Source organism: Lutjanus erythropterus, chromosome 2, assembly GCF_056507025.1.
Source record: "Lutjanus erythropterus isolate fLutEry1 chromosome 2, fLutEry1.hap2, whole genome shotgun sequence".
Classification (NCBI taxonomy): domain Eukaryota; kingdom Metazoa; phylum Chordata; class Actinopteri; order Lutjaniformes; family Lutjanidae; genus Lutjanus; species Lutjanus erythropterus.
The window spans coordinates 22971332-22995943 of NC_139318.1; the positions used below are offsets into that span (position 1 = coordinate 22971332).

Here is a 24612-nt window from a genome sequence, read left to right on the forward strand (position 1 = left end):
TGTTAGAAAATCCTTGTGTAAAATTCTACTTAGACAAAAGGAAAAAGTAGTTTCTTTGTGACAATTTGGAACTAATTTTTTCCTGTGTAGCGACCATCTTAGTGCAGAATAATGACATTGCCTTCCAGAATAACGTATTTGGATTCGGGTGCATAACTATAATGCACCTTTCAAATTGTTTTCAAGGTTTCCACCGGGTTTTCCACGCTTTGTGATCACCTACTGCTCTGAGCTGTGGTATGGCTGCAGGCTGCAGGGCCCTCCCAGTTAAATCAGTGCCAGAGAAATAGACGCTCCTGCTGCTGATTGGCTCCGCGCTGCGCTCCAATCACTGAGCTGTAGTGATTCCTCTCACACACACCGGAGCAGGCGGATTGTGAAGTTACGGCTCAAACTGACAAACACAAACAGGTTTCCACTACAGGGCGGATTTGTTTACGTCTTCACCTGAGTCTTAGAAGAAAGCGAACTGAAGGAATAAGAAAGCGCCGGACAGTCTGGATTTACTCAAACCGCTGCCTCTAAATGGACTCTCTCGGACTGAAACGAACAGGGACGATTTTTGACGAGAAAAGGACTCACTTCAGCTCAGTAATATGATTATTGTGTGTGCTTAATTCGTCACCAGTTTGGGAATTTAAATGAGTATGACCGCCATCATGAGGAGGGCGCAGCAGGTGCTGTGCGTCCTGCTGCCGTGTGCTCTCCAACTGTGCAGCGCGCAGACACAAGGAGGTGAGCTCTCTCTCTCTCTATCTCTCTCTCTCTCTTACACACACACACACACACACACACACACACACACACACACGATCAACTTTTCTGTCCAGACTCATCACTTTATACTCAAGACACATCCATCGACATTTGCGGTGACAAATCCCTCCTAACACCTGGATCAGAGCTGCTGACCACACAACTCTGATAGAGAAAAACACCTGTCCTCCTGCAGTCTCACAAACCCCGGACAGACACCAGAACCTGTTCTCGCACACGTAAAACTTGTTTGCAGTGAGTCACCTGCACCTCTCCCACGATTCTGTGTGCTTTATCATGTTTGTCTCAATTGTTTCAAGGTTTTGCGACACAGGAGCCCAACCTTTCACCGCCTGTTGACCGACAACCACACTTTACAATGGAAAACTTTACCTCTCATAGGTTTAAATCTCCGTGTTCTCAGTGAAATCAGTAATGGAACAAGTATTTATGTATTAGTTAATTAAAAGTAGCGATACTACAATGTAAAATCACTCTGCTAATGGTAGGTATTAGTAACAAAATGTACTTGTTTGGGAGCAGAATATCCCCTCTCAGTGTTACACATTAGATTATAGGATCATAATTTATGCAATAACATATAAGCAGTATTTTAATGTCGTAGATGGTTGAAGTGAAAATTTTAATTGATTTATACACTGCTGGGTAGTTTAATCTAGAAAAATGTAATACATTTTAGAAAATGTTCAATCATCCATAAAGTAACTATGGTCATAACTAATGATTATTTTCTGTATTAATGATTCCCCTGTAATTCTCCATATAATATGAGGATTAATTATTTGATCAATAAAATATTAGAAAACAGCAAAAAATACCCAGTATATTTTCCCAGAGCCCAAACTGATGTCCTGAAATTGTTGGTTTTGTCTGACTAACACTATGGTATTCAGTTTACTAACAAATAAGACACCAAGAAGTACAAACATCTTTTGCAAGTGTGTTCATTTACTTTATTTGTGATCTATCAACATGGAACAGCACCCTATAATTATGAGCACACAAATCGTCATAAATGAGAAGCTGGAACTTGGTGATGTTTTGTGTTTTTGCCTGAAAAATGATTACAGATTATCAAAACAGTTACAGATTTGTTTTCTGTCGATGGACTAATCAATTAATCAACTGATTGTTAACTCACTATATATGACTCAAATATTTCTAATGAATAAAAAAATACTCAATATACATCCATCTGAAATAGAGTGGAGTAGAAGTAGAAAGCAGTATAAGGTGGAAATCCTCATGTACAACACAGTACATCAGAACTCTGCTTGATCACAGCAGTAAATGTACTTAGTTACTTTCCACCACTGGGGAGGTGATGTGTGTTTGCGGCAGAGAGAGGTGTTGTGATTTGAATCTCAGTGAGACTCTGTGAACTCTGACCTTGTGCTGTTGTTGCTGTCACCTGGTGGCAGGTGAACGAGTTTGAGAAAAACAACAATATGAACATGAGCTCATCGCTCTGCAGGCAGCTGATGCTCAGGTGACAGAGTCTCTCCGACAAAGAACAATACAAAACCACAATAACCTGGTGTGTACTTAATGTCTCGGTAGAGGTGCGTTCTTTATTTTGAAGAGATCAGCATTGAAAAAAAACAAAAACTCAGCATTGAAAGCTATTTGTTTAGAGTTGTTTCTACTGGTAAAGTCTTTACAAAGATTTAAACTACAGACATTCTCAGGGATTTCAGGAGTATATTTTGATATCAAACCAGTATTTTCACCCATCAGTCCTGGTGTTAGAGCATCAGTTGATCAGGATTTTGTTGTGCAGTCGCCAGGCAGTTATGAAATAGGTTGCTGTTGTTGTGTTGATGGAGAAAGGTGGACCTTTGTATCAATGTAGCAGATGAGGTGAACTCAGTTATAATAGAAAACCCGATGGTTGTAAAGTTTTGTTGTGTGTTCAGAATTGCTTTTTATGAGGCCAACTGCATTTGATCCTTGCTTAAATTTTCTGTAACAGGCACAGGTTTGATTATGAAGACTAATTGCTTTTTACATATTTACATGCATACAAAGGCAGTGATGGAAGAAGTTCTCAGATCTTTTAGTTAGGTAGAAGTAGTAGTAGTATCACAGTCTTCTAAGTAAACGTCTTGCATTCAAAAATTTACTCAATTAAAAGTGCAAAAGTATTTGCATCAAAATGTACCAAAAGTGAAAGTACTTATTATGCAGCATGTCCCATTTCAGAATAATATTTATCACTGGATTATGAATAACGATGCATTAATGTGTTTACTTTAACGTTTGGACTAATTTCATTTACTTTATGTACTGCAGGCTCAGTTAATTATCTGAATTTGAAAGTTAATTAAAGCTGCCAAAAAGTGTAGTGGAGTAAAAAAGTATAATATTTCCCTCTGAGATGTAGTAGGGTAAGAGTTGAAAATGGCACAAAATGAAAAGACTCAAGTAAATTACAGGTACCTCAAAAGTGCACTTAAGTACTGTATTTGTGTGAATGTACCAAGTTACTTTGCACCACTGCATGATGCATAAGAGAGACACACATCACACAAACATGAGCTATAAGATGTAGGATTTTAAATAATGTTGCTTGAGGCTGCAGGAGTTGTGCACTAGCTTTATGGTGACTGGTTGTGTCATACATGCAATATGTGTAATTTGCTATTTGTGATTTGCTAACATGTTTCTGGTTATGTGTTGGTTGTTTTCCAACAGCGACAATAAAGTATATTGTAGCTTGTGCAATTTCATGTTGTTGTGCCAAGAGAAAGGACAAGTGAATTTTAATTCCACAAACATCATCAACAAGACAATGTTGTACATGTGACAGTTTTATGTCTGATGTTTCATGTGTGATGTATCAAAGGAGACTCAGATTGTATAAAAAAAAAGTAAAGTATAAAATTTGATTCCACATCTTTCAGCATCAACAACCTGTACTTTTCCAGGTGTGACATCCAAATAACCGATGCGTCAAAAAGCAAATATGCTGTCGCTCCTGTTGCCAAGGCATGATGTTAAGCAACTCCCCACATCAGCCTCGGTGTTCACTACAGTTTGCGGGAGCAGTCCTGCACATTGGCAGGGAAAAAAAAATGTTCCACTTCATTTGTATGATACACAACCTCTAGCTATAAACCAGTGAAGGCACCGTGAAATAGTTCATGTGCTCAGGTGTCTTTGTGTGTGAGTGTGTGTGTGTGTGTGTGCGTGTGCACGCTCACATGCCAGGTATGCAGTAATCTCTGTCCATCCTGTGCCAAGTTTCTGTTTACCTCAGTCATCGTCTCAACTGCTTTATTGAGCTTGTTTATCTCCTCCTCCCTCTTTTCTTTTCTTTCTCTTCTTGTCGAGTATTGAAACCCTGGTAACAGACAAATGAAAATAACAGCTGAACCTGATCCGTGTTATGTTTTCGTCATGTGTTAGGTTACCCTTTAGTGCAGAGGACAATGACACCATTTTGTTCATGAGTTCATGTGCAGTGTATGATAGTTAGTAACAGAATAAGTGAACATACTGCAGTGTTTGTTAAGACTGACACAGAGAGTAAAGTGTCAGTGCAGACACATCTTGATGCAGTCTTTCAAAATAGGTCCATTGTGTGCATGCATGAGTGTTAATGTGTGTGTGTGTGTGTGTTGATTCTCAACCCTCCACCCCATTCCTCTTTTCTCCATCATCCATCTGCCAACGCTGAAAGTCCTCTTTTGACAGAGAAAACCCTCTCAGCCTGTCCAAAGCTGCAGCTTGTGCTCTGTCTGTATGGCTGACATACCATTTTGTCACATACTGTGGTGCATGTGTACAAACCGGTTTTCCCTCCTCTAGAGTGGGTTGTGCTTGCACTGTATGCATACTGTATATACTGTAGTGGGTGGAAGGTTCTTGAACATATGTGTGCAGATGTTTCACGAGTATTTCCCAACAGGCAGTTCAAACGTTATAGAGTCAACAGTTCCAGTCATCCACTGATAGCAAGAGCTGCTCTCAGGGCTTAACTAAGGCGGGGTAGATAACGAACGTCACCCTTGAGCAGCTCATATACTGACATCACTTCAGCTGAATGGCTTTTAATGAGCAAAAGTTTCTGGAAAACAAATTGATTTACACTTAGTCATAGCAACTCCTGCATATCTAATACCTGTCAAACGTGCACAAAGCCATATAGAGCAAGAGGCATAGTAAAGAGAGCATATAAGGGCACTCCGGCAATTTCACTTTTATGAAGTTGATGTATTTGCAAGAAACAGATTTTTAAAAAGTCAACAAAATCAATACACTGAGGCAGAGGCTGAACTTTTAGTCCCTGTGAAGATCAAGCTCAAAAACATTCATGGCTAATTTTAAGTTGATTTCTTTCATTGATGAAAAGAATAGACAATTAACTACAAACTTGTGAGAACATTTACACAGCCACCAATGCTCACAGTTGCATTTAGATAACTTAGTGAAGGAATAGTTTGACATTTTGGCCAGGAGCAATAACCTTCTAGAGTCTACTTTGACTGCTCAGCAACTGCTCAGAGGCAAGAAACAGTGTGGTACATGACCCACTATAAAATGGTGAATTGTTTCTTTATACTATGGTTTTATACAGTATTTTGTTTCCCATAGACAAATACAAGCTGTATCTGTTTCCCTCCATTTCCAGTCTTTGTGCTAATCTAAGCTAACATACATATACAATGGACTAATATGAGAGTGGTATCAATCCTCTCACCTCGCTCTTGACAAGAAAGTGAATTAGCGCATTTACCAAAATTTTAAACTATTTCTTTAACAGCTGATTTAACCAATTGTGAAAGAAGTGAAACAAATGTAAAAGTGCCAGCACAGCTCCGTGAGTAAGAAAACTCAACTTTCTTAGTCAATATGGGACCAAGCGGCGACCTCCGGGGCTGGCAAGTGAGGTTAACGCAAAAGTGCCAAAAACCATATTCCCTGAATGGCCCTCTTGAGGCTGGGTCCAAAAATGAGTCAGTCCTCACATGTTGTTCATCTTAACAACAGAAATAAACATGTTTACAGCCTGATACAAAAAAGAAAAGAAAACAGTATTGCGGTGTAGTGCATGCTCTGAATGATGCCATCACAGGTGGCTAGCTGCTATTTGGCCACCTCATCTTCACTTACACTCCACTTCTTTGTTCGTTTTTGGATTAGGCTGGAGTCACAGCACTGAGCTTGACAACAGCTCATCAGAAACCTGTTGTGTAAATACACCATTAGACCCTGTATGCATAAATGTGGACATATTATGAAGATATCTGCCTTTGAGCCTCCTGCCTCCACTCCAGTAACACCTGAACATGAATTTTGTTTGTGTTGTTCAACAAATAGAAGTAGGACATTTAAAGAAATCAAAAACAATGTTACTCTCCAGAAACACTGACCTGGTTATTGTTGATAATCCACAGACATTGCTGTTATGTGTGAGACATTATTTCTGGGAAGAAAGCCATGAGTAAAATAAACAAAATTCCTTTCACCTCTGTTGTATTGTGGTGGTGGAGGGACTTCCCAAACTAGATATTTAAAAATATCTTCAGCTAAAAAAAGTGTCTGTGTAGTTAGACACCATGCAGGGGGAAAATATGTGTTTTTCGTGATTTGGGTGAACTGGCCCTTTAATATGGTTTAGAGTCAGTTCTTGTGAACTCAGTGTTCTCAGAAATACAATAAAATCACTCTTATCATGACTTTATGGACATAGGATGTTGCCTCACACACACACACACACACACACACACACACACACACACACACACACACACAGTGCTTTGAATTCCCTGCTGTGCCTATGAAGTTAATAATCATTAGCCTTTTTGTGTCCTTGTTGATCCTGTTGTTCTACTGGGCTCTATTTTGACACAAACATCAGTAGATGGAATGTGTGTGTGTGTGTGTGTGTGTGTGTGTGTGTGTAGCACACTTCAAGTGTGTGACCTGTGCATGTGTGTGTGAGTGTGTGGTGTAACATACATTCCTCCAATCCAAGATCAACAACAAGTAAATTGTAGAGATTTTCTTGTTTCACATAATAGTAAATAAAGAATCCAAGATGACACGTTCATTATTAGGCTTAGACTGAGGTTAAAGGGTCAGTTCACGCAAATAACTAAAAAAAAATCACTGTTAGAAATTGAATCTAAAAATTCAATAATAACATGTCTTTTCAGACACAGTGTCCTAATTACTAAAGAAGAAATATTCCCTGGATGCAAACTGCTGATACTGTACTGCAGATTATCCAGAATAAATGTGACACTGTTTCTGGAGAGATGTGTTGTGTGTTGATATTTTTAAATTTAATTTTCCAATGCTATGAGCACTACAAATGAAATGTCATTCACCTCCGCTGTAGAAGCAGAAATCTTGGAAGCAGAAACAGATCCCATCACAAAATCTTGACAAACTAGAAGAGTGCAGAATAATATTCAGATGTAACCCCTCTGCAATCACCAACATTTTGCTTACTGTTAATCGTTATCAAGCCTAGTGACATACTGATAAGATGATAAATATCTAGATAGATAATAAAAATCTCAAAATTATCTACATGGCAGTTGAATGAGTAATATCTATTTACATGCAGATTTATGGCAAAAAATGTTGAGATGTTCAAATGATTATTGTGCTGCTATGACAGCCTCTATTTTTCTGGGAAGCATTCCCACCAGATTTTGGAGCCTGGTTACAGAGATTTGCTCCCATTCAGCCACAAGACAATGAGTGAGGTTGAGGACTGATGTTAGGCAGTAAGATCTGGCTCACAGTCAGATTTCCAGTTCATCCCAAAAGTGTTGAATGAGTGCGGGCCAGTCAAGCTTTACCGCACTAAAACCATCTCTTCATAGATTCTGCATTGTGCACATATGGCATGTTGAAACAGACTTTCTCTATAACTGCTTCCTCACTGTGGAGGCTCACTAATATTCAAAATATCATCAAAAACCACCACAAACTAAAAGTATGTAGACATATTGCAACGATGTGTACATTATATAACTGCATGTTTTCATTTTTGTGTAAAGTATTGGTTCTTAGATGTCACTAAGATCAACAGTGATGTTTCATTTTCTGTCCATCCCTTTCTTCCATTTTCTGCCTGCTGCTTCTCTCCTGTCTGACATTTGAATAGCAAAGCAGCCTTCGAGTGACGCTGAATGGCTGAACTCCCACACACCATAAACAAGGCCTTGTATGTTTGTCTCAGAGAAGGACATGGCCAGTACACAATCCTCAGTTTGTTTCACACTGTTACAGTACATTCATTGATGTGTGAGCAGAACACAGTGGCTTGTAGTAAGTTGCATAAAACACTCTTTATAAAAAGAGCTTATGAATTAATTTATTTAATTTAATGTGTATGTTTTATTTGTATTGTGATACCACTGCAAGAACATCAATGACATGTTTTTTTTTTTTAACTTTTGTGTAAAAGAAAGTAAAGAAGTGTTATTCTATATTTATGTTATTGAAAACAAACCCCAAAGACCAAACCAACAATACATTATTCCATCTTTCAAGACTTCCAGACTTCCTCAACTGTCCGTAGTCTTCAGCTCCAATAATAATAATAATAATAATAATAATAATAATAATTATTATTATTATTATTATTATTATTATTATTATTATTATTATATATTATTATTATTATTATTATAATGCAAAGCCATACTGAGGATGTAAATCTTTAAAAACAGTTCAAAAAGGAAGCAGAGGTCATGACGATCTTGGCTCTCCTCTCCTCCACTGGCCTCTGTAACTCAATGCATCCTCTCATTCAGTATTTCTTTCATCAGTCGAAGCGGTGCTCTTGCGTCATCATATCGTTTCATCCATATCTATAAAACAAAAAAGTCATTTTTTCATCTTCATAGTACTGTACTAATCTCTTCTAGTGTTCAATCCTCTCTGTTGTTCTGCTGTCTGAACTAACTGTGACCCCTTGACTCGTCCATTCACTGACGTTCAGCCCGTCAAGCTCGAGGGCTAATGGGAAATTGGGTTAGTTGAGGGCAGCAAAAAACAGAATTACTGAACAAAAACAACATTACATTGTTTTTGAAAAGCACTCTTGTCCCTATTAAAAGATATGCGGCAAGCCACACAACATACTACTGAGAAACGCTTTGTTCCAAGTCTGTATTAGTTATTAGCTGCAAACATCAATGGGATTTTAATTTTTGATTTTGATGTTTCCTTCCTCTCTGCCTGAACACACACAGGAAACATTTAAAGAACAACACAAAACAGCCACAATATACAAAAAACAGTATACAAAAAAACACAAAACAGTCACAGGGAAGACAGTAGACAGTTAAATCACTAAGAAATAGAGTCCATATTTGTCAGTACTGCAGTTTGTTGAGCGTTTGTAGCGTGCTTTTTCTTTTCTTTTTTTTACAGATCAGGGATCTGCGACCTGACAGAAAGAAAGTGAAAATTAGTTCTCACAGGCTCTGAAAAGGACACATTTATCATCGTTATTGAAATTTATCAAAGCTGTGTGCAGTTTTATTTTAGAATTTTGTGTTTGCTGAGATTTAGAGAGAAAAAGATAAATAAAACATATGTTGTCTGCATTTTTGTAATCCTGAGTCTGTTTGATAAGGTTCTTTAGAGCACTCTGCCTGTCTGCTTCTAGCTGGCTATCTGAGGCTGTCGCTATGTGCACATAAACATTACGACAGAAAAGGTCATTTTACTCTCAAAGAAAAACATATTCTTGTCGACGCTTATGACAAACTGCCAACAACGAGACCCCACAGCAAAAGTGAAAATACAAAACAGTAAATAAAATTCAGCAAGTAGTTTTGGTACTTTTCATGTAATAAATATATAAATGTCAATTCAGAGGTAACCTGTACAAGAAATAAAGAGAAAGGAAAAACATTTGGTTATAATTATCCACTTGTAGTGATCAGTTTGTTGTCCATTGTCCATGTCCATGTTGATGGACATGAAGGAATGTGTCACCTTGTTGAAAGAGTCTGGCTCATGTATGTGTTTTTAAACCTTTTTGAGGACTACATGGAGGAATAAGCGTTTCCTGACTTTGGCTACACAGACAACACAGTATCATTTCATTGTTGGTTTTGGTCTTTTCATGGGACTTGTTGGCGATAATACAAAAAGATTAAATATCACCAGACTTATTCTTTAAATCTGTGTAGTTAATCTTAACTATATTGACATTAAATACATGTTTTAACAAGGGTTCATTCTTTACTTTTCCAGTGGTCTTTTGTACCGGCACCCAGAATGTTCTGAGCACGACGGGAAATTCAGAGATCCAGTACAACCTGATGAGGGACATGTACACCGGCTGTGAGATTGTGATGGGCAACCTTGAGATCACCATGATGGAGCACACCAGAGACTTCTCTTTCCTGCAGGTGAGGCTGTGAAAAACAGGTCTGTAAGGAGCACATTACAGATACTCCTTCCACAGAACGACAGCGTATGTGTCACTGAGAAGAACTGCATGATAACCAGTCCAGACAAAGATAGAGATCACCCTGATGCCAGAAGCAAAACAAGGTGTTTATCACTGTCTGCAGTGGATGATGTGTCTGAATCATATTTACAATGAGCTCATTTATGTCCCTTTTCCCAATCAATCACTGCACTACAGTCATGATGACTAATAAGACAAGCACACACGCCTCTGCTGCCAGATTGTGAGTCTGATAACAATCAGAGATGACTGAACAAAAGCAGACGCCATCTGTGTTTTATTTAATATTTATTTCTCATAATTTTTTTTTTAACTCTGCAGTCTATCAGGGAGGTGACCGGCTACATACTGTTCGCTGTCAATGAGTTCAGCCGCCTTCCTCTAGACCACCTGCGCGTCATCAGAGGCACCACACTGTACGAGGACCAGTATGCTTTGGCTGTGATGGTCAATTACCAGAAGGACGGGGAGCATGGCCTGCAAGAACTGGGCCTGACACATCTTACAGGTACACACGCAGTCACTCAGTTTGTGCGTTTAAGTGTGAGGGGCTGGGGTATTACAGAAATGTCTTGAGTCTTCATTTAAAATAGGACGAGTCAAACAGAATTTTCCCCCCATTTGATATTACAGAAGCAAATCCAAACTAACTTTTAATAAAACTATCCTATCTTTGACTACTTCATCCTCAGGTTAAGGAATGCTAAATATGCAATCCAACATCGCTTATCAACTTTTTATGTCTCTTTAGAAACTGACACTACTTTTCTCATCTCACCAAGCTAATAATTAAACATACATTCAAACAAAAAAAAAAAAAAAAAATTGAGCTGACGGATGCATAAGAGATGTTGATTGTATCTGTAGAGAAAACTGAGTATGTTCCTTTTGGAAAATTCACAAAAGGAAAGCTGACACTTTTTATGCGTTCAAGTGGAACTCATGAACTAATAATTATGATGCGGAAGTCGTAGAACATTGTGAATTTGGATCTAGCAGAGAACTTCCAGTTCAGTATATGAACACAACAATATGGTAAACACAGTCAACACGGTAAACATGACCCCATTTGAACGCACCAGGAATCTGCTGTATCAAGCATTCATTGTGTAAAAAAAAAAAAAAGCAGCCATACGGATTAAACAAGTTAGCTAACACTGTTGTTAGCTACTGTTAATAAACACTACTGTTAGCTGCTGATAGTGAAAACCACTTATAGTTAACTAGGGAACACCACTGTTAGCTACTGTTAACAAATACTAATGTTAGCCCACACTATCATTAGCTACTGTTAGCAAACACTATCATTAGCTACTGTTAGCAAACACTACTGATAGCTACAGTTGGCAAGCACTGTTATTAGCTACTGTTAGCAAACACTACCATTAGCTTCTGCTAGCAAACACCACTCTTGGCTGGTTACTAAGTTAGCACCTGCTACAGGTGGAAAAGTGAAAGCTAGGCCAGCTTAACAGTTATCCCAACAGTTTATTTAAGATTTTTGGTAAGTTATGATGCTTGTGTAATACACATTTCAGGATAGGAACACTGACTTAAGAACTGTTCATCAGTAAAGGCTGTTTTCAACCAGATTAAACAAGTTAGCTAACTCTACCACTAGGTTCTGTTAACAAGCACGACCATTACCTACAGTTAGCAAACAGTACTGTTAGCTAATGATAGCGAACACTGCTCTTAGCAACTGATAGTCAGCCTCCATTAGCTACTATTAGCTAAGTTACTGTTAATAAGATAGATACTACTTGGCTTTTTAACTAAATTGGATCCTTAACTACCATGGTTCGAAAGTAATGAAGTTTCTGTAATACGGCCCCTTTAGTGGAGCAGTGAGAGCTCCTGTAAGATGTGACACTTGGTTACTTGTTGGAGCTCCCACACCCACGCAGCGCAGCCACACCTTCAGAGTACCGGTCGACAGAGAGCAGCGGTGTGTGTAGTCTCTGTGATGTGAAGTCCCTGGAATTTCTCATGTGCCCAACCGCTCAACTGCCAGTGTAACATGAGCTGCGGCACATTACACTGGGTCTGTATGTGCTGTAGTAAACAGTGAATGACAAAGTGTGATAGGATGAGTCATGGGCCTGTTCGGACTTGATCTGCTGATTGTCTTTCCTCATTTAAATGTGTGCCACCCACAGAGATACTGGAGGGAGGAGTCAAGATCATCCAGAATAAATACCTGAGCTACGCCCCGCAGGTGAACTGGCTGGACATAGTAAAGGATGGAACAGCTCATATTATGATCGAGGGCAACGGGCCTGAAAGTGAGTCGAAAGGATGTTACCCTCTATTTCAGTGTTTATGCTGTATAAAAATACATACAAAACACATACAAAAATACATAAAAATACATCTGCTGATAATAAAATCTTCTTTTAGAGCCTTGTAATGAAGCATGTGGAGACCTTCCATGTTGGGGTCCAGGAACTGATGCGTGCCAGACCTGTGAGTGACATCAGCATCCCTTTATTTTCCCATTTATCAACTCAGTTCTGTAATGCTTGGTTTTCTGTTTTTATAGTACACCTCAACTACATTTTAAGTTTTCAGCATCAAAATAGAAGACATAAGAAATGCACAGTGGTGTGCCTCTCTCCAGGGTGCTGGCTAGTGCAGGGTAAACCACAGTAGAGCTTTAATCGGGCCTGAAAAAAGTAATAATAATAATAATACAGCCCAAATCCAACATGTGTGAGAAATAAGGCACAACCTGACTCAAATCTGTCAGATAAACTACAGTAAATCAACAGTTTTAAATTCTCCAAGACAAATGCATTTGAAAAGTTGGCTATAGCAGCTATTATTCTACCACACAAAAAACATTACATATCCGTTTCCATGACAGTTAATATCAGAGTATGAATCTGACTCTTCTATATCTAACGCTATAAAGGATGAGCAGATCCTAAATACAAACATTTCCTAATTATGACATAAATTTAAAGTACAGGAATATCATCATAATAAGATATATAATACAGTAGTATACATAATATTATATTAACATACATTAATATAATTAATAAGTATTAATAGTAGAAAATGTGGCTATTCCATCTCCAGCACTACAGAGGGTGAGTAGATCTAGGATGTATAATTTCCATTTTGTACCCTGATATTAACTGTCATGAAAACATATATATAATATTTTTATTACAAGCACAGAGTGAATTTGATGAAGCTGAATATTTTTTTTTCAGAGGTCTGTATTATTTTACTTAATATTAATGTTAATTCATATATGTCACATATTATGCATCAATCATGTTTCATTTATTTAGTCATTTAATATTAATTCTTAAAACAGATAACCATGGTGTACTTTTTATCTGAAAAAGTTGCACCTGTATGGGTTATATATCAGTGGACATGAGGGGCAAAGTGAAAAATAATCACCATTAAGAGGTACTTTGGTCTAAAACAGTTTGGAACCACTGCAAATGAAATTAACATACTCTCAACTTTCTTTCAGTGACAAAGACTGTGTGCGCCCCTCAGTGTAACGGCCGGTGCTTTGGAAAAAACCCAAGCGAGTGTTGTCACATTGAGTGCGCTGGAGGCTGCACCGGACCCCTGGATACAGACTGCTTTGTGAGTCTTCAGTTATGCTGTTGTAAATCATGAAATTAATGATGGCTGAATTCTACTTTTGTGCCACACTGTCATGACTTACATATAAAGACAAATAGACACAAATACACAAATGGACAAACAGGGTTGGGAGAGTCACTTTAGAAATAGATTCCAATATTATAACTGATTACCTGTTAAAAATGTAGTCAGTAACCTAATCCAAGTGTCACAATATTAAAGTAATCTAACATGATTACTTTTCACTACTTTTGGATTACCTTAATACCAAATATAGTGAAATTGTTTAATCTAATATAATGCATTATGTTTTTTAAGTTTATTAATTGTTTGTCCTGCTGTTCTTTCTTTTGAGTTTGAGTGTGAAGTGTGTATAAGTTAGCTAGCTATAACTGGATTTCTGTGTAGCTAACATTAGCAGTTGATCTGTGTAGCTAATGTTGGTGGATGGTCTTTTATTTTATTTTACAACTGTAATCCTGCTATATTAATCTCATTTTTTACTAAAATGCAAGTGGATTACTTCTTTTTTCTGTAACCATAATGGAATACAATTACCTTTTTTGTATCCTAATTACATAATCATGTTACATGTAATCCATTACTCCCCAAGCCTTTGGACAAAACATATCTATCAGCTGTGTTTCTGACTGTGCTGTATGTGATGTTTTACAGGCTTGCAGGAACTTCAACAACTCGGGCTCTTGCGTGCCTCTGTGTCCTCAGACCCTCATCTACAACAAGCACACATTCAAACTGGAGCCCAACCCCAATGCCAAGTACCAGTATGGCTCCATCTGTGTGGCCCAGTGCCCCAGTGAGTCCCCACACACACTGCTTTATTCCCACATGTTGTCAGACTCACAGACAGTTGCTGTTCTCCTGATATCATCAATGCAGTTTTTATGTTCGTGCACATCATTCCCACGATGTTCTATGTGCTACGCTGTTGTAAAATGCTACTCGTATCTTAACCTGCTCATGTATATTTGTAGTTTATTAATGCCATTTTTTTTTTTTTATGTCAGCAAACTTTGTGGTGGACGGTAGCTCGTGTGTGAGCAGCTGCCCTTCTGATAAAATGGAGGTGGAGAAAAACGGAGTGAAAAGATGTGAACCCTGTGGAGGCCTCTGTCCAAAAGGTATTTAAGAAAATTCAGCGGCTGAGATACAAGCTATAAGCTAACCCTGTCCCACTCTGGTCAGTAGTGGTTTGAGAAGTGTCCTTTACTTAAAGTGTCCTTTACTTTACTTAAAGTTACTACAAGGAGTTTTTAACAGTTTACAAACCACTCTCAGTTTAATACTGATGCCTCTTTATGACCTACATAAACAAACAAGGCCATCATAGAGAACACTGGTTATTTCTATATAGCTGTTCTTAATGGCAGCCAGCAGGTTGGAGTCACCTTGAAATCAGATGAAACAAGCCTGTGCATGCATTTTCCCAGCCAGAGTTACATTAGCCAGTTAAAAGGAGGGAGGAGGGGATTTTTATGGGGATTTTATTTTTGATTTATTATTTTTGATTTAGTTATTACAATCTGAAAGTTTCTTGTAGTGGCATTATGAAAAAGTAGAAAGTAGTTTGGTAGTAGTGCAGTGTAACAGTGTAGAAGTTCTGAATTTAAAATATATTACTGTACTTGATGAAGATACAGAAATAAAAGAGCTGCAACTATTAGTCAGTAAAATAATTGTTTCAGTCATTTTTCGAGGAAAAATGACAAAACATTTGCTCGTTAAAGCTTCTGAAATGTGAGAAATTGCTGTTTTCTTCATCATTTATGAAGAGTCTTTCAGCTTGGGCTGTTGGTTGGATAAAATAAGCAATTTGAGGATGTCACATTGGGCATCTGGGAAATTGTGATGAGCCTTTTTCACAATTTTCTTATATTTTATAGAGGAATATAGACAATTACATGTGAAAATTATCTGCAGATTAATCGATAATGAAAATAATCATTAGATGCAGCCCAAAGAAATGCTATTAAAAAAGTATCAGTCATGCATATTATATTATTAATGCATTAATTTATAAGTAGTATAATGCACAGCTGGTTGAGACTGAGCTGTTGTTTAACTTACAAAAGCTGTCAAACCTTATTTGTTACCACAGCTGCAACTATAGCAGTCAAATAAATACAGTACAAAGTCACAATAAAAGTCCCCATTAAATGAACTTATCCTTTGTACCGCATGACCTTATTCTTTTCTTCTTCCTCCTCATCATCATCTTCCTCCCAGCTTGCCACGGCACAGGAAGTCTAACCAGACAGACTGTTGATGCTCTGAACATCGACAGTTTCATAAACTGCACTAAGATCCAGGGCAGTCTGCACTTCCTGGTCACTGGGATCAAAGGGTAAACCAGACTCTGCATTACCATGGTTTAATAATTAATTAGTTTAATAGGTTCATAAGTATTTTCTTCTTTTTAGCAATAGGCCTTTATTTTTCTCCCTCTGTTCTCTCTCTTCAAAGTGACGATTACAACGGTGTTCCACCCCTCGACCCAGAGAAACTGAAAATCTTCAGCACTGTGAGGGAGATCACAGGTGTGTGTGTGTGTGTGTGTGTGTGTGTGTGTGTCTGTGTTTGTTTTTAATGTCACATCACAGTGTTTGCAGTCTGGTCAAAGCTTCTGAAACACCTTGTCTCTAATTTCAGACATCCTCAGTATCCAGTCGTGGCCCAGGAACATGTCTGACCTGTCAGTCTTCTCCAACCTCCAAACGATTCAGGGCAGAAGTCTTTACAAGTGAGTAGTTGTTTTTTTTCCTCCTTCCTTCTTCTAACATTGTTTTTTTTATTCTCTAGTTCACTGATGTCATGTGACATGTTACTATCATGTTGTGTTGTATCTTTCACTGCATTACAGGTTAAACTGATGTGATCTGATTCTCTTTTTGTATCTTGTATCTCTTTGTTTCCTTCATTTTTACCACCTTTAGAGGAGTGAGCTCTAAAAGGTACAGTAAAGACATCTCAAGTCCATCTGTATCCACCTCTTCATGTACAACTTAAAATCATTTTTGTTGGTTTAGATATTATTATTTCATCCTTGTGGGCATAATGTATTGGGATTGTGTGATTGAGTTGGTGGTGGGCACAGATCTTTAATGAGTTCACGGTTCATGGTTTTCTTGCATGCTCTCTCTGATTTAAAGTGGTATTTGGCTGCAAAATTTTAGAATCTGAGAGTTTGATTGTATTTTATGGAAGCAAAGAAAAGTCAGGATTACAATTAAGTTGCAACTGAATTCCTAATTGTGAAATTTAATCGATAATGCTTTCTTACGAAATGAAAGTTTTTCCTCTACCATTGAGATCTTTTACATTACAACAATTGGCATCAATTTATCGGGTTTGTATTCCCCTTTGAAAATTTACAGCGGTTAATTACAAGTTGTGCAGTTTCAAAGACATGATATTAGAGGCCAGAAAGAAAATACAACTGTCCACTGAATTCAAGTCAAGTAAAAGGTTCTCAAGTTGGGTTGGTGAATTTCAGACACCATAATAGAATAGAATAGAAAGTCTTATTTATATTTTATTACACGGCTCTGTTAAATACTCAATTTTGATTGGTCAGTTACAGCATTCTAAGGTCTGTTATTTCTGCATGTTGCTATGAATAACACTCTGTTGCTATGAAGAACAGACTGTTGCTATGGACACAGTTCTGCTCTGACTCTGGAGGAACAACAAATAATTTTTAAATTAAACATTTTGTGTTAAATTATTGTTTTTCTTCATAATTAACCATGTGACAAGTGGGATAATGTACAGCTTCGGGATGATCCAAGTCCTGCATCACCCTATTGGGGATTTATTTCACAATACTGACCTGCTCACTGTACATTATCCCTTATATACAGAATACAATGAAATTGGGAGCACTACTCCTGATCAGTGCAACAAAAACAGACACAAAGAAAACATCCACAGTCAAGTAATAGGGTAAAAATTTGTAATATGCAAAGTAAACTAGAATACTATAATAAAGAAAAGAAATAACCTAAATGCAATGGAATTTGCATGGTCTAGCTTAAATACTTCAAGGATAAGCGGTCAAGTCTGAATAAAATCAGGCCTTTGTCTAATTACTTTATGTTCTGTCACTGATATGATCCAAAGGAAGTTCAGATACCACCAAATCCTACACATTGCTCCTTTAATATCATGTTTTTGAAATAGCAAAAATTCAAATTACCTTCTGAGAAAATCCCAGGACTCAAACTTAACAAATTTAGAAAGATGGTTTTCAAAGTAATGCACTAATAAAACTTGAATTTGATCCTGTCTTTCCTTCTTTAGAATTTCAATCAAACATTGGCTTCTGTTAATTGCTTATACAGCATTTATTCCCTGTTTGTTATTTCAGGGGCTACTCTCTTCTGGTGATGAAGATCCCCTCTTTGACCTCCCTGGGGTTACGCTCTCTGAGGAAAATTAACGACGGCGGCGTCTACATCACAGGAAACAAGAAGCTCTGCTATCATGACACTGTCAACTGGACGCGTATCCTGAGCACCAGTTCCCGCCCGCAGAGACGCCAGAAACACATCGATGTCAAGGACAACAGACCGAGAGATGAATGTGGTGAGTGACGTTGGATCCCTTTTAATAACTTTCCTTGTCAATCAAAGTCAAGTCAAAGTGTTTATGGTAGGGATTTAATGATTCACTCGTGCATGTGCAAGCTGAACATGAATCGGAAACAAATCGATGCTGCATTGGTGTATCGATACATCTCATTAGGACGCGCATATGTTTCATTTTTGGCATCAGGGAGCTGCTGCTATAACTTTCCTCTCTCTCGTCCTGCCTCTCCCTGCACCGCTCTCGCTGGACGTCTGCAGCCGTGATCACACAAAACAAGCGCTCCCTCCTCCCTCTCTTGAGTCTCCTCTTAATTTCCGCAAATCAGACCGTGCTGAAAACAGCGAAAGAAGTGACATTGTAAGTTTGGGTTTTATAAGAAAGATGAGAAACGCTGCTGCAAATCGTTTATGCAAAACATGTCTGACAGCAGAGAACAGAGACACGAGTCTGACCCACAGAGACGTCATGTCACTGTGAGAGCAGGTAACAGAGCATCACTGTTCCTCAAAACCACAGCACTCTTCATATGAAACAGAGCAGCAGATCATCTTACTGCAAAAATACTGATATTTTAAACAGTTTTAAAGTTTGTTCACAGATTCTTATTTAGGCTACAGGATCTCATTTACACATGAGACTCATAATGAGATGTTAACACCACTGTACTGTCTCCTTCTTTAAAACTATCAGGATTTCTTTTTGCAACTAATTGCACTCTACAAATGTAGCAGTAGTTGAATCAAAATGTAAAGATTCACACATTGCATTGTCTTGTATTGCATCATCGTATTGTATCGTAACAGGACCGAATCTTATTGAACTGAATCAATTGTGATTTAAAAATTTCTAAGATATATCGTGTCATTAAACATGTATCAAGATACATGTCAAATCAGCCTCAGACAGTGAGATACACACCCCTAGTTTATGGTCATAACTACAGTAAAAACACAAGTTTCCTCGTACAGTGAAATTCTTCCTTTGCTTTCTGCTCTGAATGCTGTTAAACAAGGAAACTCAATGCATAAAAAGTGAAAATATATATAAAAATGCAAGAAGAATAAATAAAGACATGATGAAAATGATGAAAATTACATTCTTATTACATTAGTGAACTGTTACGTTTTTGCATATCTAACAGAAACATTGCAAACAATGCCAAACAGCGGAGCATCACTAATGATTAGTAAACATGATTGATTATCATTTGACTGTTTATCAGTAAAATAACTGTTAACTAAAGTTTAATTAACCATTTATTAATGATGGTTATCGCAAAGTGTTACCAATGTTTTTGTTAAATGTGAAACAGTAAAATAGTGTATCATTCTCATGATAAAATAGCATAAATTATAGCATTAATAATACTTAATAAATATAATTTATTATAATTCCATTGGTTATTAACTGAAATAAATATTAAATTTCAGTTTTATTAGCTATCTATTCATCTTTTTTTAATGGATATTGTTATATTTATTCTATATTTATATATATATTGTTAATGATTATTTTAAAGTGTTATTAATTTTTGTTCTGTTTATGTATGTAGTTAAAGATGGCCACGTGTGTGATCCCCTGTGCTCCTCTGATGGCTGCTGGGGTCCAGGGCCGAATCAGTGTGTGTCCTGTAAGAAATACAGCAGGGGAGGAACGTGCGTGCCAGACTGCATGTTCTTAACCGGGTCAGTCCCTATAAAACAACTAATAACATGAATAATAATGATCACAGTGTTTGCCTGAATGTGAGTAATGTTTGCTGTGGCGTAGCTGCCTCAACTGTTTCAATCTTATCTGCGGCCTGTTGAAAGATTGAAAACGTGAATAACTTTTTGCCTTGAATGCAGGGAGAGGCGGGAGTTTGCTACTCGATCAGGGGAGTGTAGGCCATGCCACCCAGAGTGTAAGGTCCAGGAGGGGAAGCAGACCTGCACAGGCCCGGTATGAGTCTCTGCATTAGTCCAGCCATTTTAACCAAAACATGAGAGTCAATCTCACACCAACTGCAACATAAACAAACTAAATGCATGTCTTCAGTGTGCTCTGAATGAACTCATCCACATATATGTTGACAGTGAATAACATAAATTTAAAACAAAATTATTTAAATTGAAAGTATAGCACATCTTAAGTGTTCAAGTAAAAAAGACAAAATACTCACATTTCACTTATTTATTTGGCTCACATCACATAAGTGAAATGTGAGTATTTTGTCCTCCTCGACTTGAGGACTTGAGACATAATTCTTTTTCAATTTTTTTTAATTTGCTTGCTGAATTTTGGGTTAAGCACTCCACTGAGAATCCCACTGTTGAAGCGCAACCTCCTTTAATTACGTAAATTTCACTTAAATTAACACTTTTGTGTTGCTTACAAACTTTTTGTGACTGCCAAATCGGCATTAATCAACCCAAATGTTGACAATAAGGAACATAAATATGCTTATAAATAACACTAATTCTTTTGCACATTCAGTGTACTGCATCCAACTCCATTTCTCATGTAAAACCGTTTCTGGTTGTCTGTGGACAGCACTGAACCCTTTGTGTGGACATAAGACAAGAAGACATGCATCCATCAGGTTCATGAGCACAATGGGAAACTGTGGCATCACCAGTTTCAATGTTTTTCTATACCTCCCCAACTTGGGTTTCTTTAGTCATTTGATATGTTACAAATTACATATTTATGAGACTAGAACGGTTGAAAGAGTTTCTGTTGCAGTGTGTGTGGGGTCATGTTGTATAATGCTTGAGCTTTTTGCTCTTTGGGTGTGTTGCTGCCACCTAGTGGCACTACAGTGAATATAATTTTACTCCAGATTGTCACAGACTTTGAACCATCTCTTTCTCTTTGCAAATTTCTGTCTGCTTTGCTTTTGTCTGTCAACTCAACTGTCCATCCTTCTTGAAAGGGAGCAGATCAGTGTGTAGCATGTGCGAGCCTGCAGGACGGTCCACACTGCGTCCCCTCGTGTCCTGAGGGTGTGATGGGAGGGGAGGAAGTCATCTTTAAATACCCCAACAAGCAAGGCCGCTGTGAATCATGCCACATCAACTGTACCCAAGGGTAAAGAATAATTTGATGTAGTTTTGTTTTGTTTTGTTTTGTTTTTTAAACCTACGTAGTTATATGAGAGAACAACACATGAGAAATGCAGAGAGATCTGATTTCCTCCATGAATGTGTGATGTGTGCTTGACTGGCCAACTGAAGATATATTTATTTTTTAGGAGTTACAGATTGATGGATTAGAAAGTCATCTATAAGATACTTTGGATTTAAAAAAATGTTAATATTATTAGTTGAACTGTAAAGCTTTATGAAAAAAAAATTATATCATCATTACTTAATTATATTATATAAATGAATCTGAAGACTTTTCACAGACCTCTGGCAGAGTCCCTGGGCCCCTATTTGAACACCACTGTGTTATAGTGGTTATATTATATAAGTATATTAAACAATGAAATGAAATTGTAATCCAAGTTAGGTATATAATTATCATTAATAGCATTTGATATGTTTCATAACTTATTTTTTCAGGTGTTTCCTTAAATTTGTCACCCATCTGTATGTTCATGATTGTGTTTATTTCACATGCCTCTTTTCTGTGTGTTGTGTTTAGGTGCTACGGTCCAGGAATTGGAGACTGTGTTGGAACGTCTCGGTACATTTCTGGGTAAGTCTGCCATGTTTGAAATATGTATGTGGCTGTATGTGGTCCATGAACTAAAATGAGTTTATCACCCCCAGTTTGGGCATTTTGATTAAGTATCAGTGGCTGACAGTGTATTATCTCTTCTTCTTCTCCTTCTTCATCTGTCATTAGACAAGTGACCACGGCCATTGTACTGGGAGTGATCGCCGTTCTCTTCATTTCATTCGCTGTTTTCACCCTGACTGTTCTGTACCGCCGAGGTCTCGCCATTCGTCGCAAGCGGGCTATGAGGAGATACATGGAGAGCGGAGAGGTCGGTCAGAGTCTGACGTCTTCATGATGCTGTTATGTTTCAGTTAAGTTTGTTCTGACTTATTTTCTATGTGCCTGCAGAGCTTTGAGCCTCTGGATTCTGGAGAGAAAGGAGCTAAAGTCCACGTTCGGATCTTGAAGCCCTCAGAGCTGCGTAAGATCAAGTTGTTGGGTAACGGAGTGTTTGGATCTGTCCATAAGGTACAGTAATGGTAACTGTGCAATCCTCGTCCTGCACATTTTTGTTCATGAAGCAAATTATGAATCTGTCTTTATTTCTTACCTCACAGGGCATTTGGATTCCTGAGGGCGATACAGTGAAGCTTCCTGTGGCCATAAAGGTGATTCATGATCGCACCGGACGGCAGACCTTCAATGAGCTGACAGATGTAAGAAAATATGACTCAGTATGGTATGGTAGGCTTGAAAGGTGGCTCTGAAATGTCTGTAGCTTGCTTTTTTGCAGATTCAGAGGTTACAGTGAATTCCTTTGACAACTCCTTTGACAACTAATTTCTCTGCTGTTGATCTGAATGTGAAGTGTGTTTAAATATTCATTTTCTCCACAACATCGCAAAATACATTATTTTTCTGTCACAGTGGTAGGATTTATTGGTCATGTCAGTATTATTTATTTGTAAAATTCAATGTACAACTGCAGATAGGGTCAGCAGCAACATATTTTAGCCGCCTAAAAAAATAAAAAAATAAGTGTACACTATATTAGAACATTTTCACAGCTTTACTTTGCTGTCAGACAGCCTTTCTGACAGGAAACTGCTTACAAAGGCCAAATATCACTCTCTCCGAACCAACCACATTCCTGTGGCAAAACCTTTTATCTCACACAACATGGGAGTTGCTTGTCCAAAACTGAACTTTCCCTTTAAACGTGTGTTTTTAATGTTTAATGTTGCCTTTTGAGGCCTGTTCAAACCAACAAATATATATCTTTAACTATAATAATATCATTGTAAAACCCATTCTCACTCAAGAGGACGGAGTGGACTGAGCTGCGGCTTTATAGCTCTAGTGTGGATTCATCCCTCCACGTTAATGATTTTTACATAGATATTTTTATCATTATGGTTATAGTTCTTGGTGTGGATGGCCCTTACTCTGGTTTGTCTTTGGAATCCATTGTAACTGGTGTGCATCCAAGCAACAACAGCTGTATCGCTCCATGAAGAAGCAATCCTCAAACTTTTCAGAACCAGCTGTCACCTTGAATATTTGACACTTATACAATACATTTTTGGTGGAGTATTCCTTTAAAACCTGGATTAAATGTTGACATTTCTCTTAAAAATCCATATTAATTGTTTCAACTTAAATGTTCACTGTAGCACATGATGACGTTGGGGAGCTTGGACAACATAAACGTTGTCAGGATCCTGGGTATCTGTCCCGGTGACAGCCTGCAGCTCGTCACTCAGCTCAGCAGTCAGGGCTCGCTGCTGGAGCACGTCAGGAACTGCAAGAACAAACTGAGCCCACAGAGGCTGCTTAACTGGTGTGTTCAGATTGCAAAGGTAAAGGACCAAACTTCTTTTGATTGTTTGCTTGTTTGTGTATAGCATTACGGCCCCTAAAATGGCTCATACTCAAGAGGTTGAACACAATGTAATGGTGGGCTGTTTGGTCTATTCCACTGATCGCCCAGGAACTTATAAAAGCATTGCTGTCCTGTCTCATCAGGGTATGTATTACCTGGAGGAGAACAGGGTGGTCCACAGGAACCTGGCTGCCAGAAATGTGCTCCTGAAGAATAATTACACCGCTCAGATCTCAGACTACGGCATTGCAGACCTACTTTACCCTGATGACAAAAAGTACTTTTACAACGAGGTCAAGGTCCGTAGCCTGGCAGAAAAGATACAATACACAAATGGACACTCAGCAAAATGATCAAAGTTCATTAAGAGAATTTATTGTGCAAACTGTGGGACTTTGCTCCTGTTTTTCTCTTATTGCCCACTGAAGTGATCAACAGAGACATTTTCTTTTTATGTGATTAGGCACCAATCAAATGGATGGCCTTAGAGAGCATCTTGTTTCGCAGATACACACATCAGAGCGATGTCTGGAGTTATGGTGAGTATCAGTTTGGTTCATATTGAGTGTTTATAAAAATGATGGTGGAGGTGTGGGTGTTTCTGCTGTACAAATTGTGCTTGTACAGCAGAAACAGCAGT

At 38.0% G+C, this 24612-nt stretch overlaps 1 protein-coding gene across 2 annotated transcripts in view; it reads left to right on the forward strand.

Moving 5' to 3' along the window:
• Nucleotides 1-351: 351 nt before the first annotated feature.
• Nucleotides 352-24612, forward strand: part of erbb3a (erb-b2 receptor tyrosine kinase 3a) — a 29328-nt gene continuing 5067 nt past the window's right edge. Inside the window, exons 1-23 of one of the 2 annotated variants that reach the window (XM_084733258.1) lie at nucleotides 352-735; nucleotides 10006-10163; nucleotides 10547-10733; nucleotides 12385-12510; nucleotides 12626-12691; nucleotides 13719-13837; nucleotides 14513-14654; nucleotides 14866-14979; nucleotides 16085-16202; nucleotides 16322-16395; nucleotides 16508-16598; nucleotides 16792-16809; nucleotides 18225-18442; nucleotides 19998-20130; nucleotides 20293-20386; nucleotides 21360-21514; nucleotides 22073-22126; nucleotides 22277-22418; nucleotides 22499-22618; nucleotides 22708-22806; nucleotides 23764-23949; nucleotides 24116-24271; nucleotides 24436-24511. In XM_084733258.1, the coding sequence (XP_084589384.1) occupies nucleotides 642-735; nucleotides 10006-10163; nucleotides 10547-10733; nucleotides 12385-12510; nucleotides 12626-12691; nucleotides 13719-13837; nucleotides 14513-14654; nucleotides 14866-14979; nucleotides 16085-16202; nucleotides 16322-16395; nucleotides 16508-16598; nucleotides 16792-16809; nucleotides 18225-18442; nucleotides 19998-20130; nucleotides 20293-20386; nucleotides 21360-21514; nucleotides 22073-22126; nucleotides 22277-22418; nucleotides 22499-22618; nucleotides 22708-22806; nucleotides 23764-23949; nucleotides 24116-24271; nucleotides 24436-24511 (2740 nt within the window). In that variant the 5' untranslated portion in view covers nucleotides 352-641. The remainder of the gene's footprint in view (nucleotides 736-10005; nucleotides 10164-10546; nucleotides 10734-12384; nucleotides 12511-12625; nucleotides 12692-13718; nucleotides 13838-14512; nucleotides 14655-14865; nucleotides 14980-16084; nucleotides 16203-16321; nucleotides 16396-16507; nucleotides 16599-16791; nucleotides 16810-18224; nucleotides 18443-19997; nucleotides 20131-20292; nucleotides 20387-21359; nucleotides 21515-22072; nucleotides 22127-22276; nucleotides 22419-22498; nucleotides 22619-22707; nucleotides 22807-23763; nucleotides 23950-24115; nucleotides 24272-24435; nucleotides 24512-24612) is intronic. The other variant, XM_084733259.1, reaches the window with a different exon arrangement.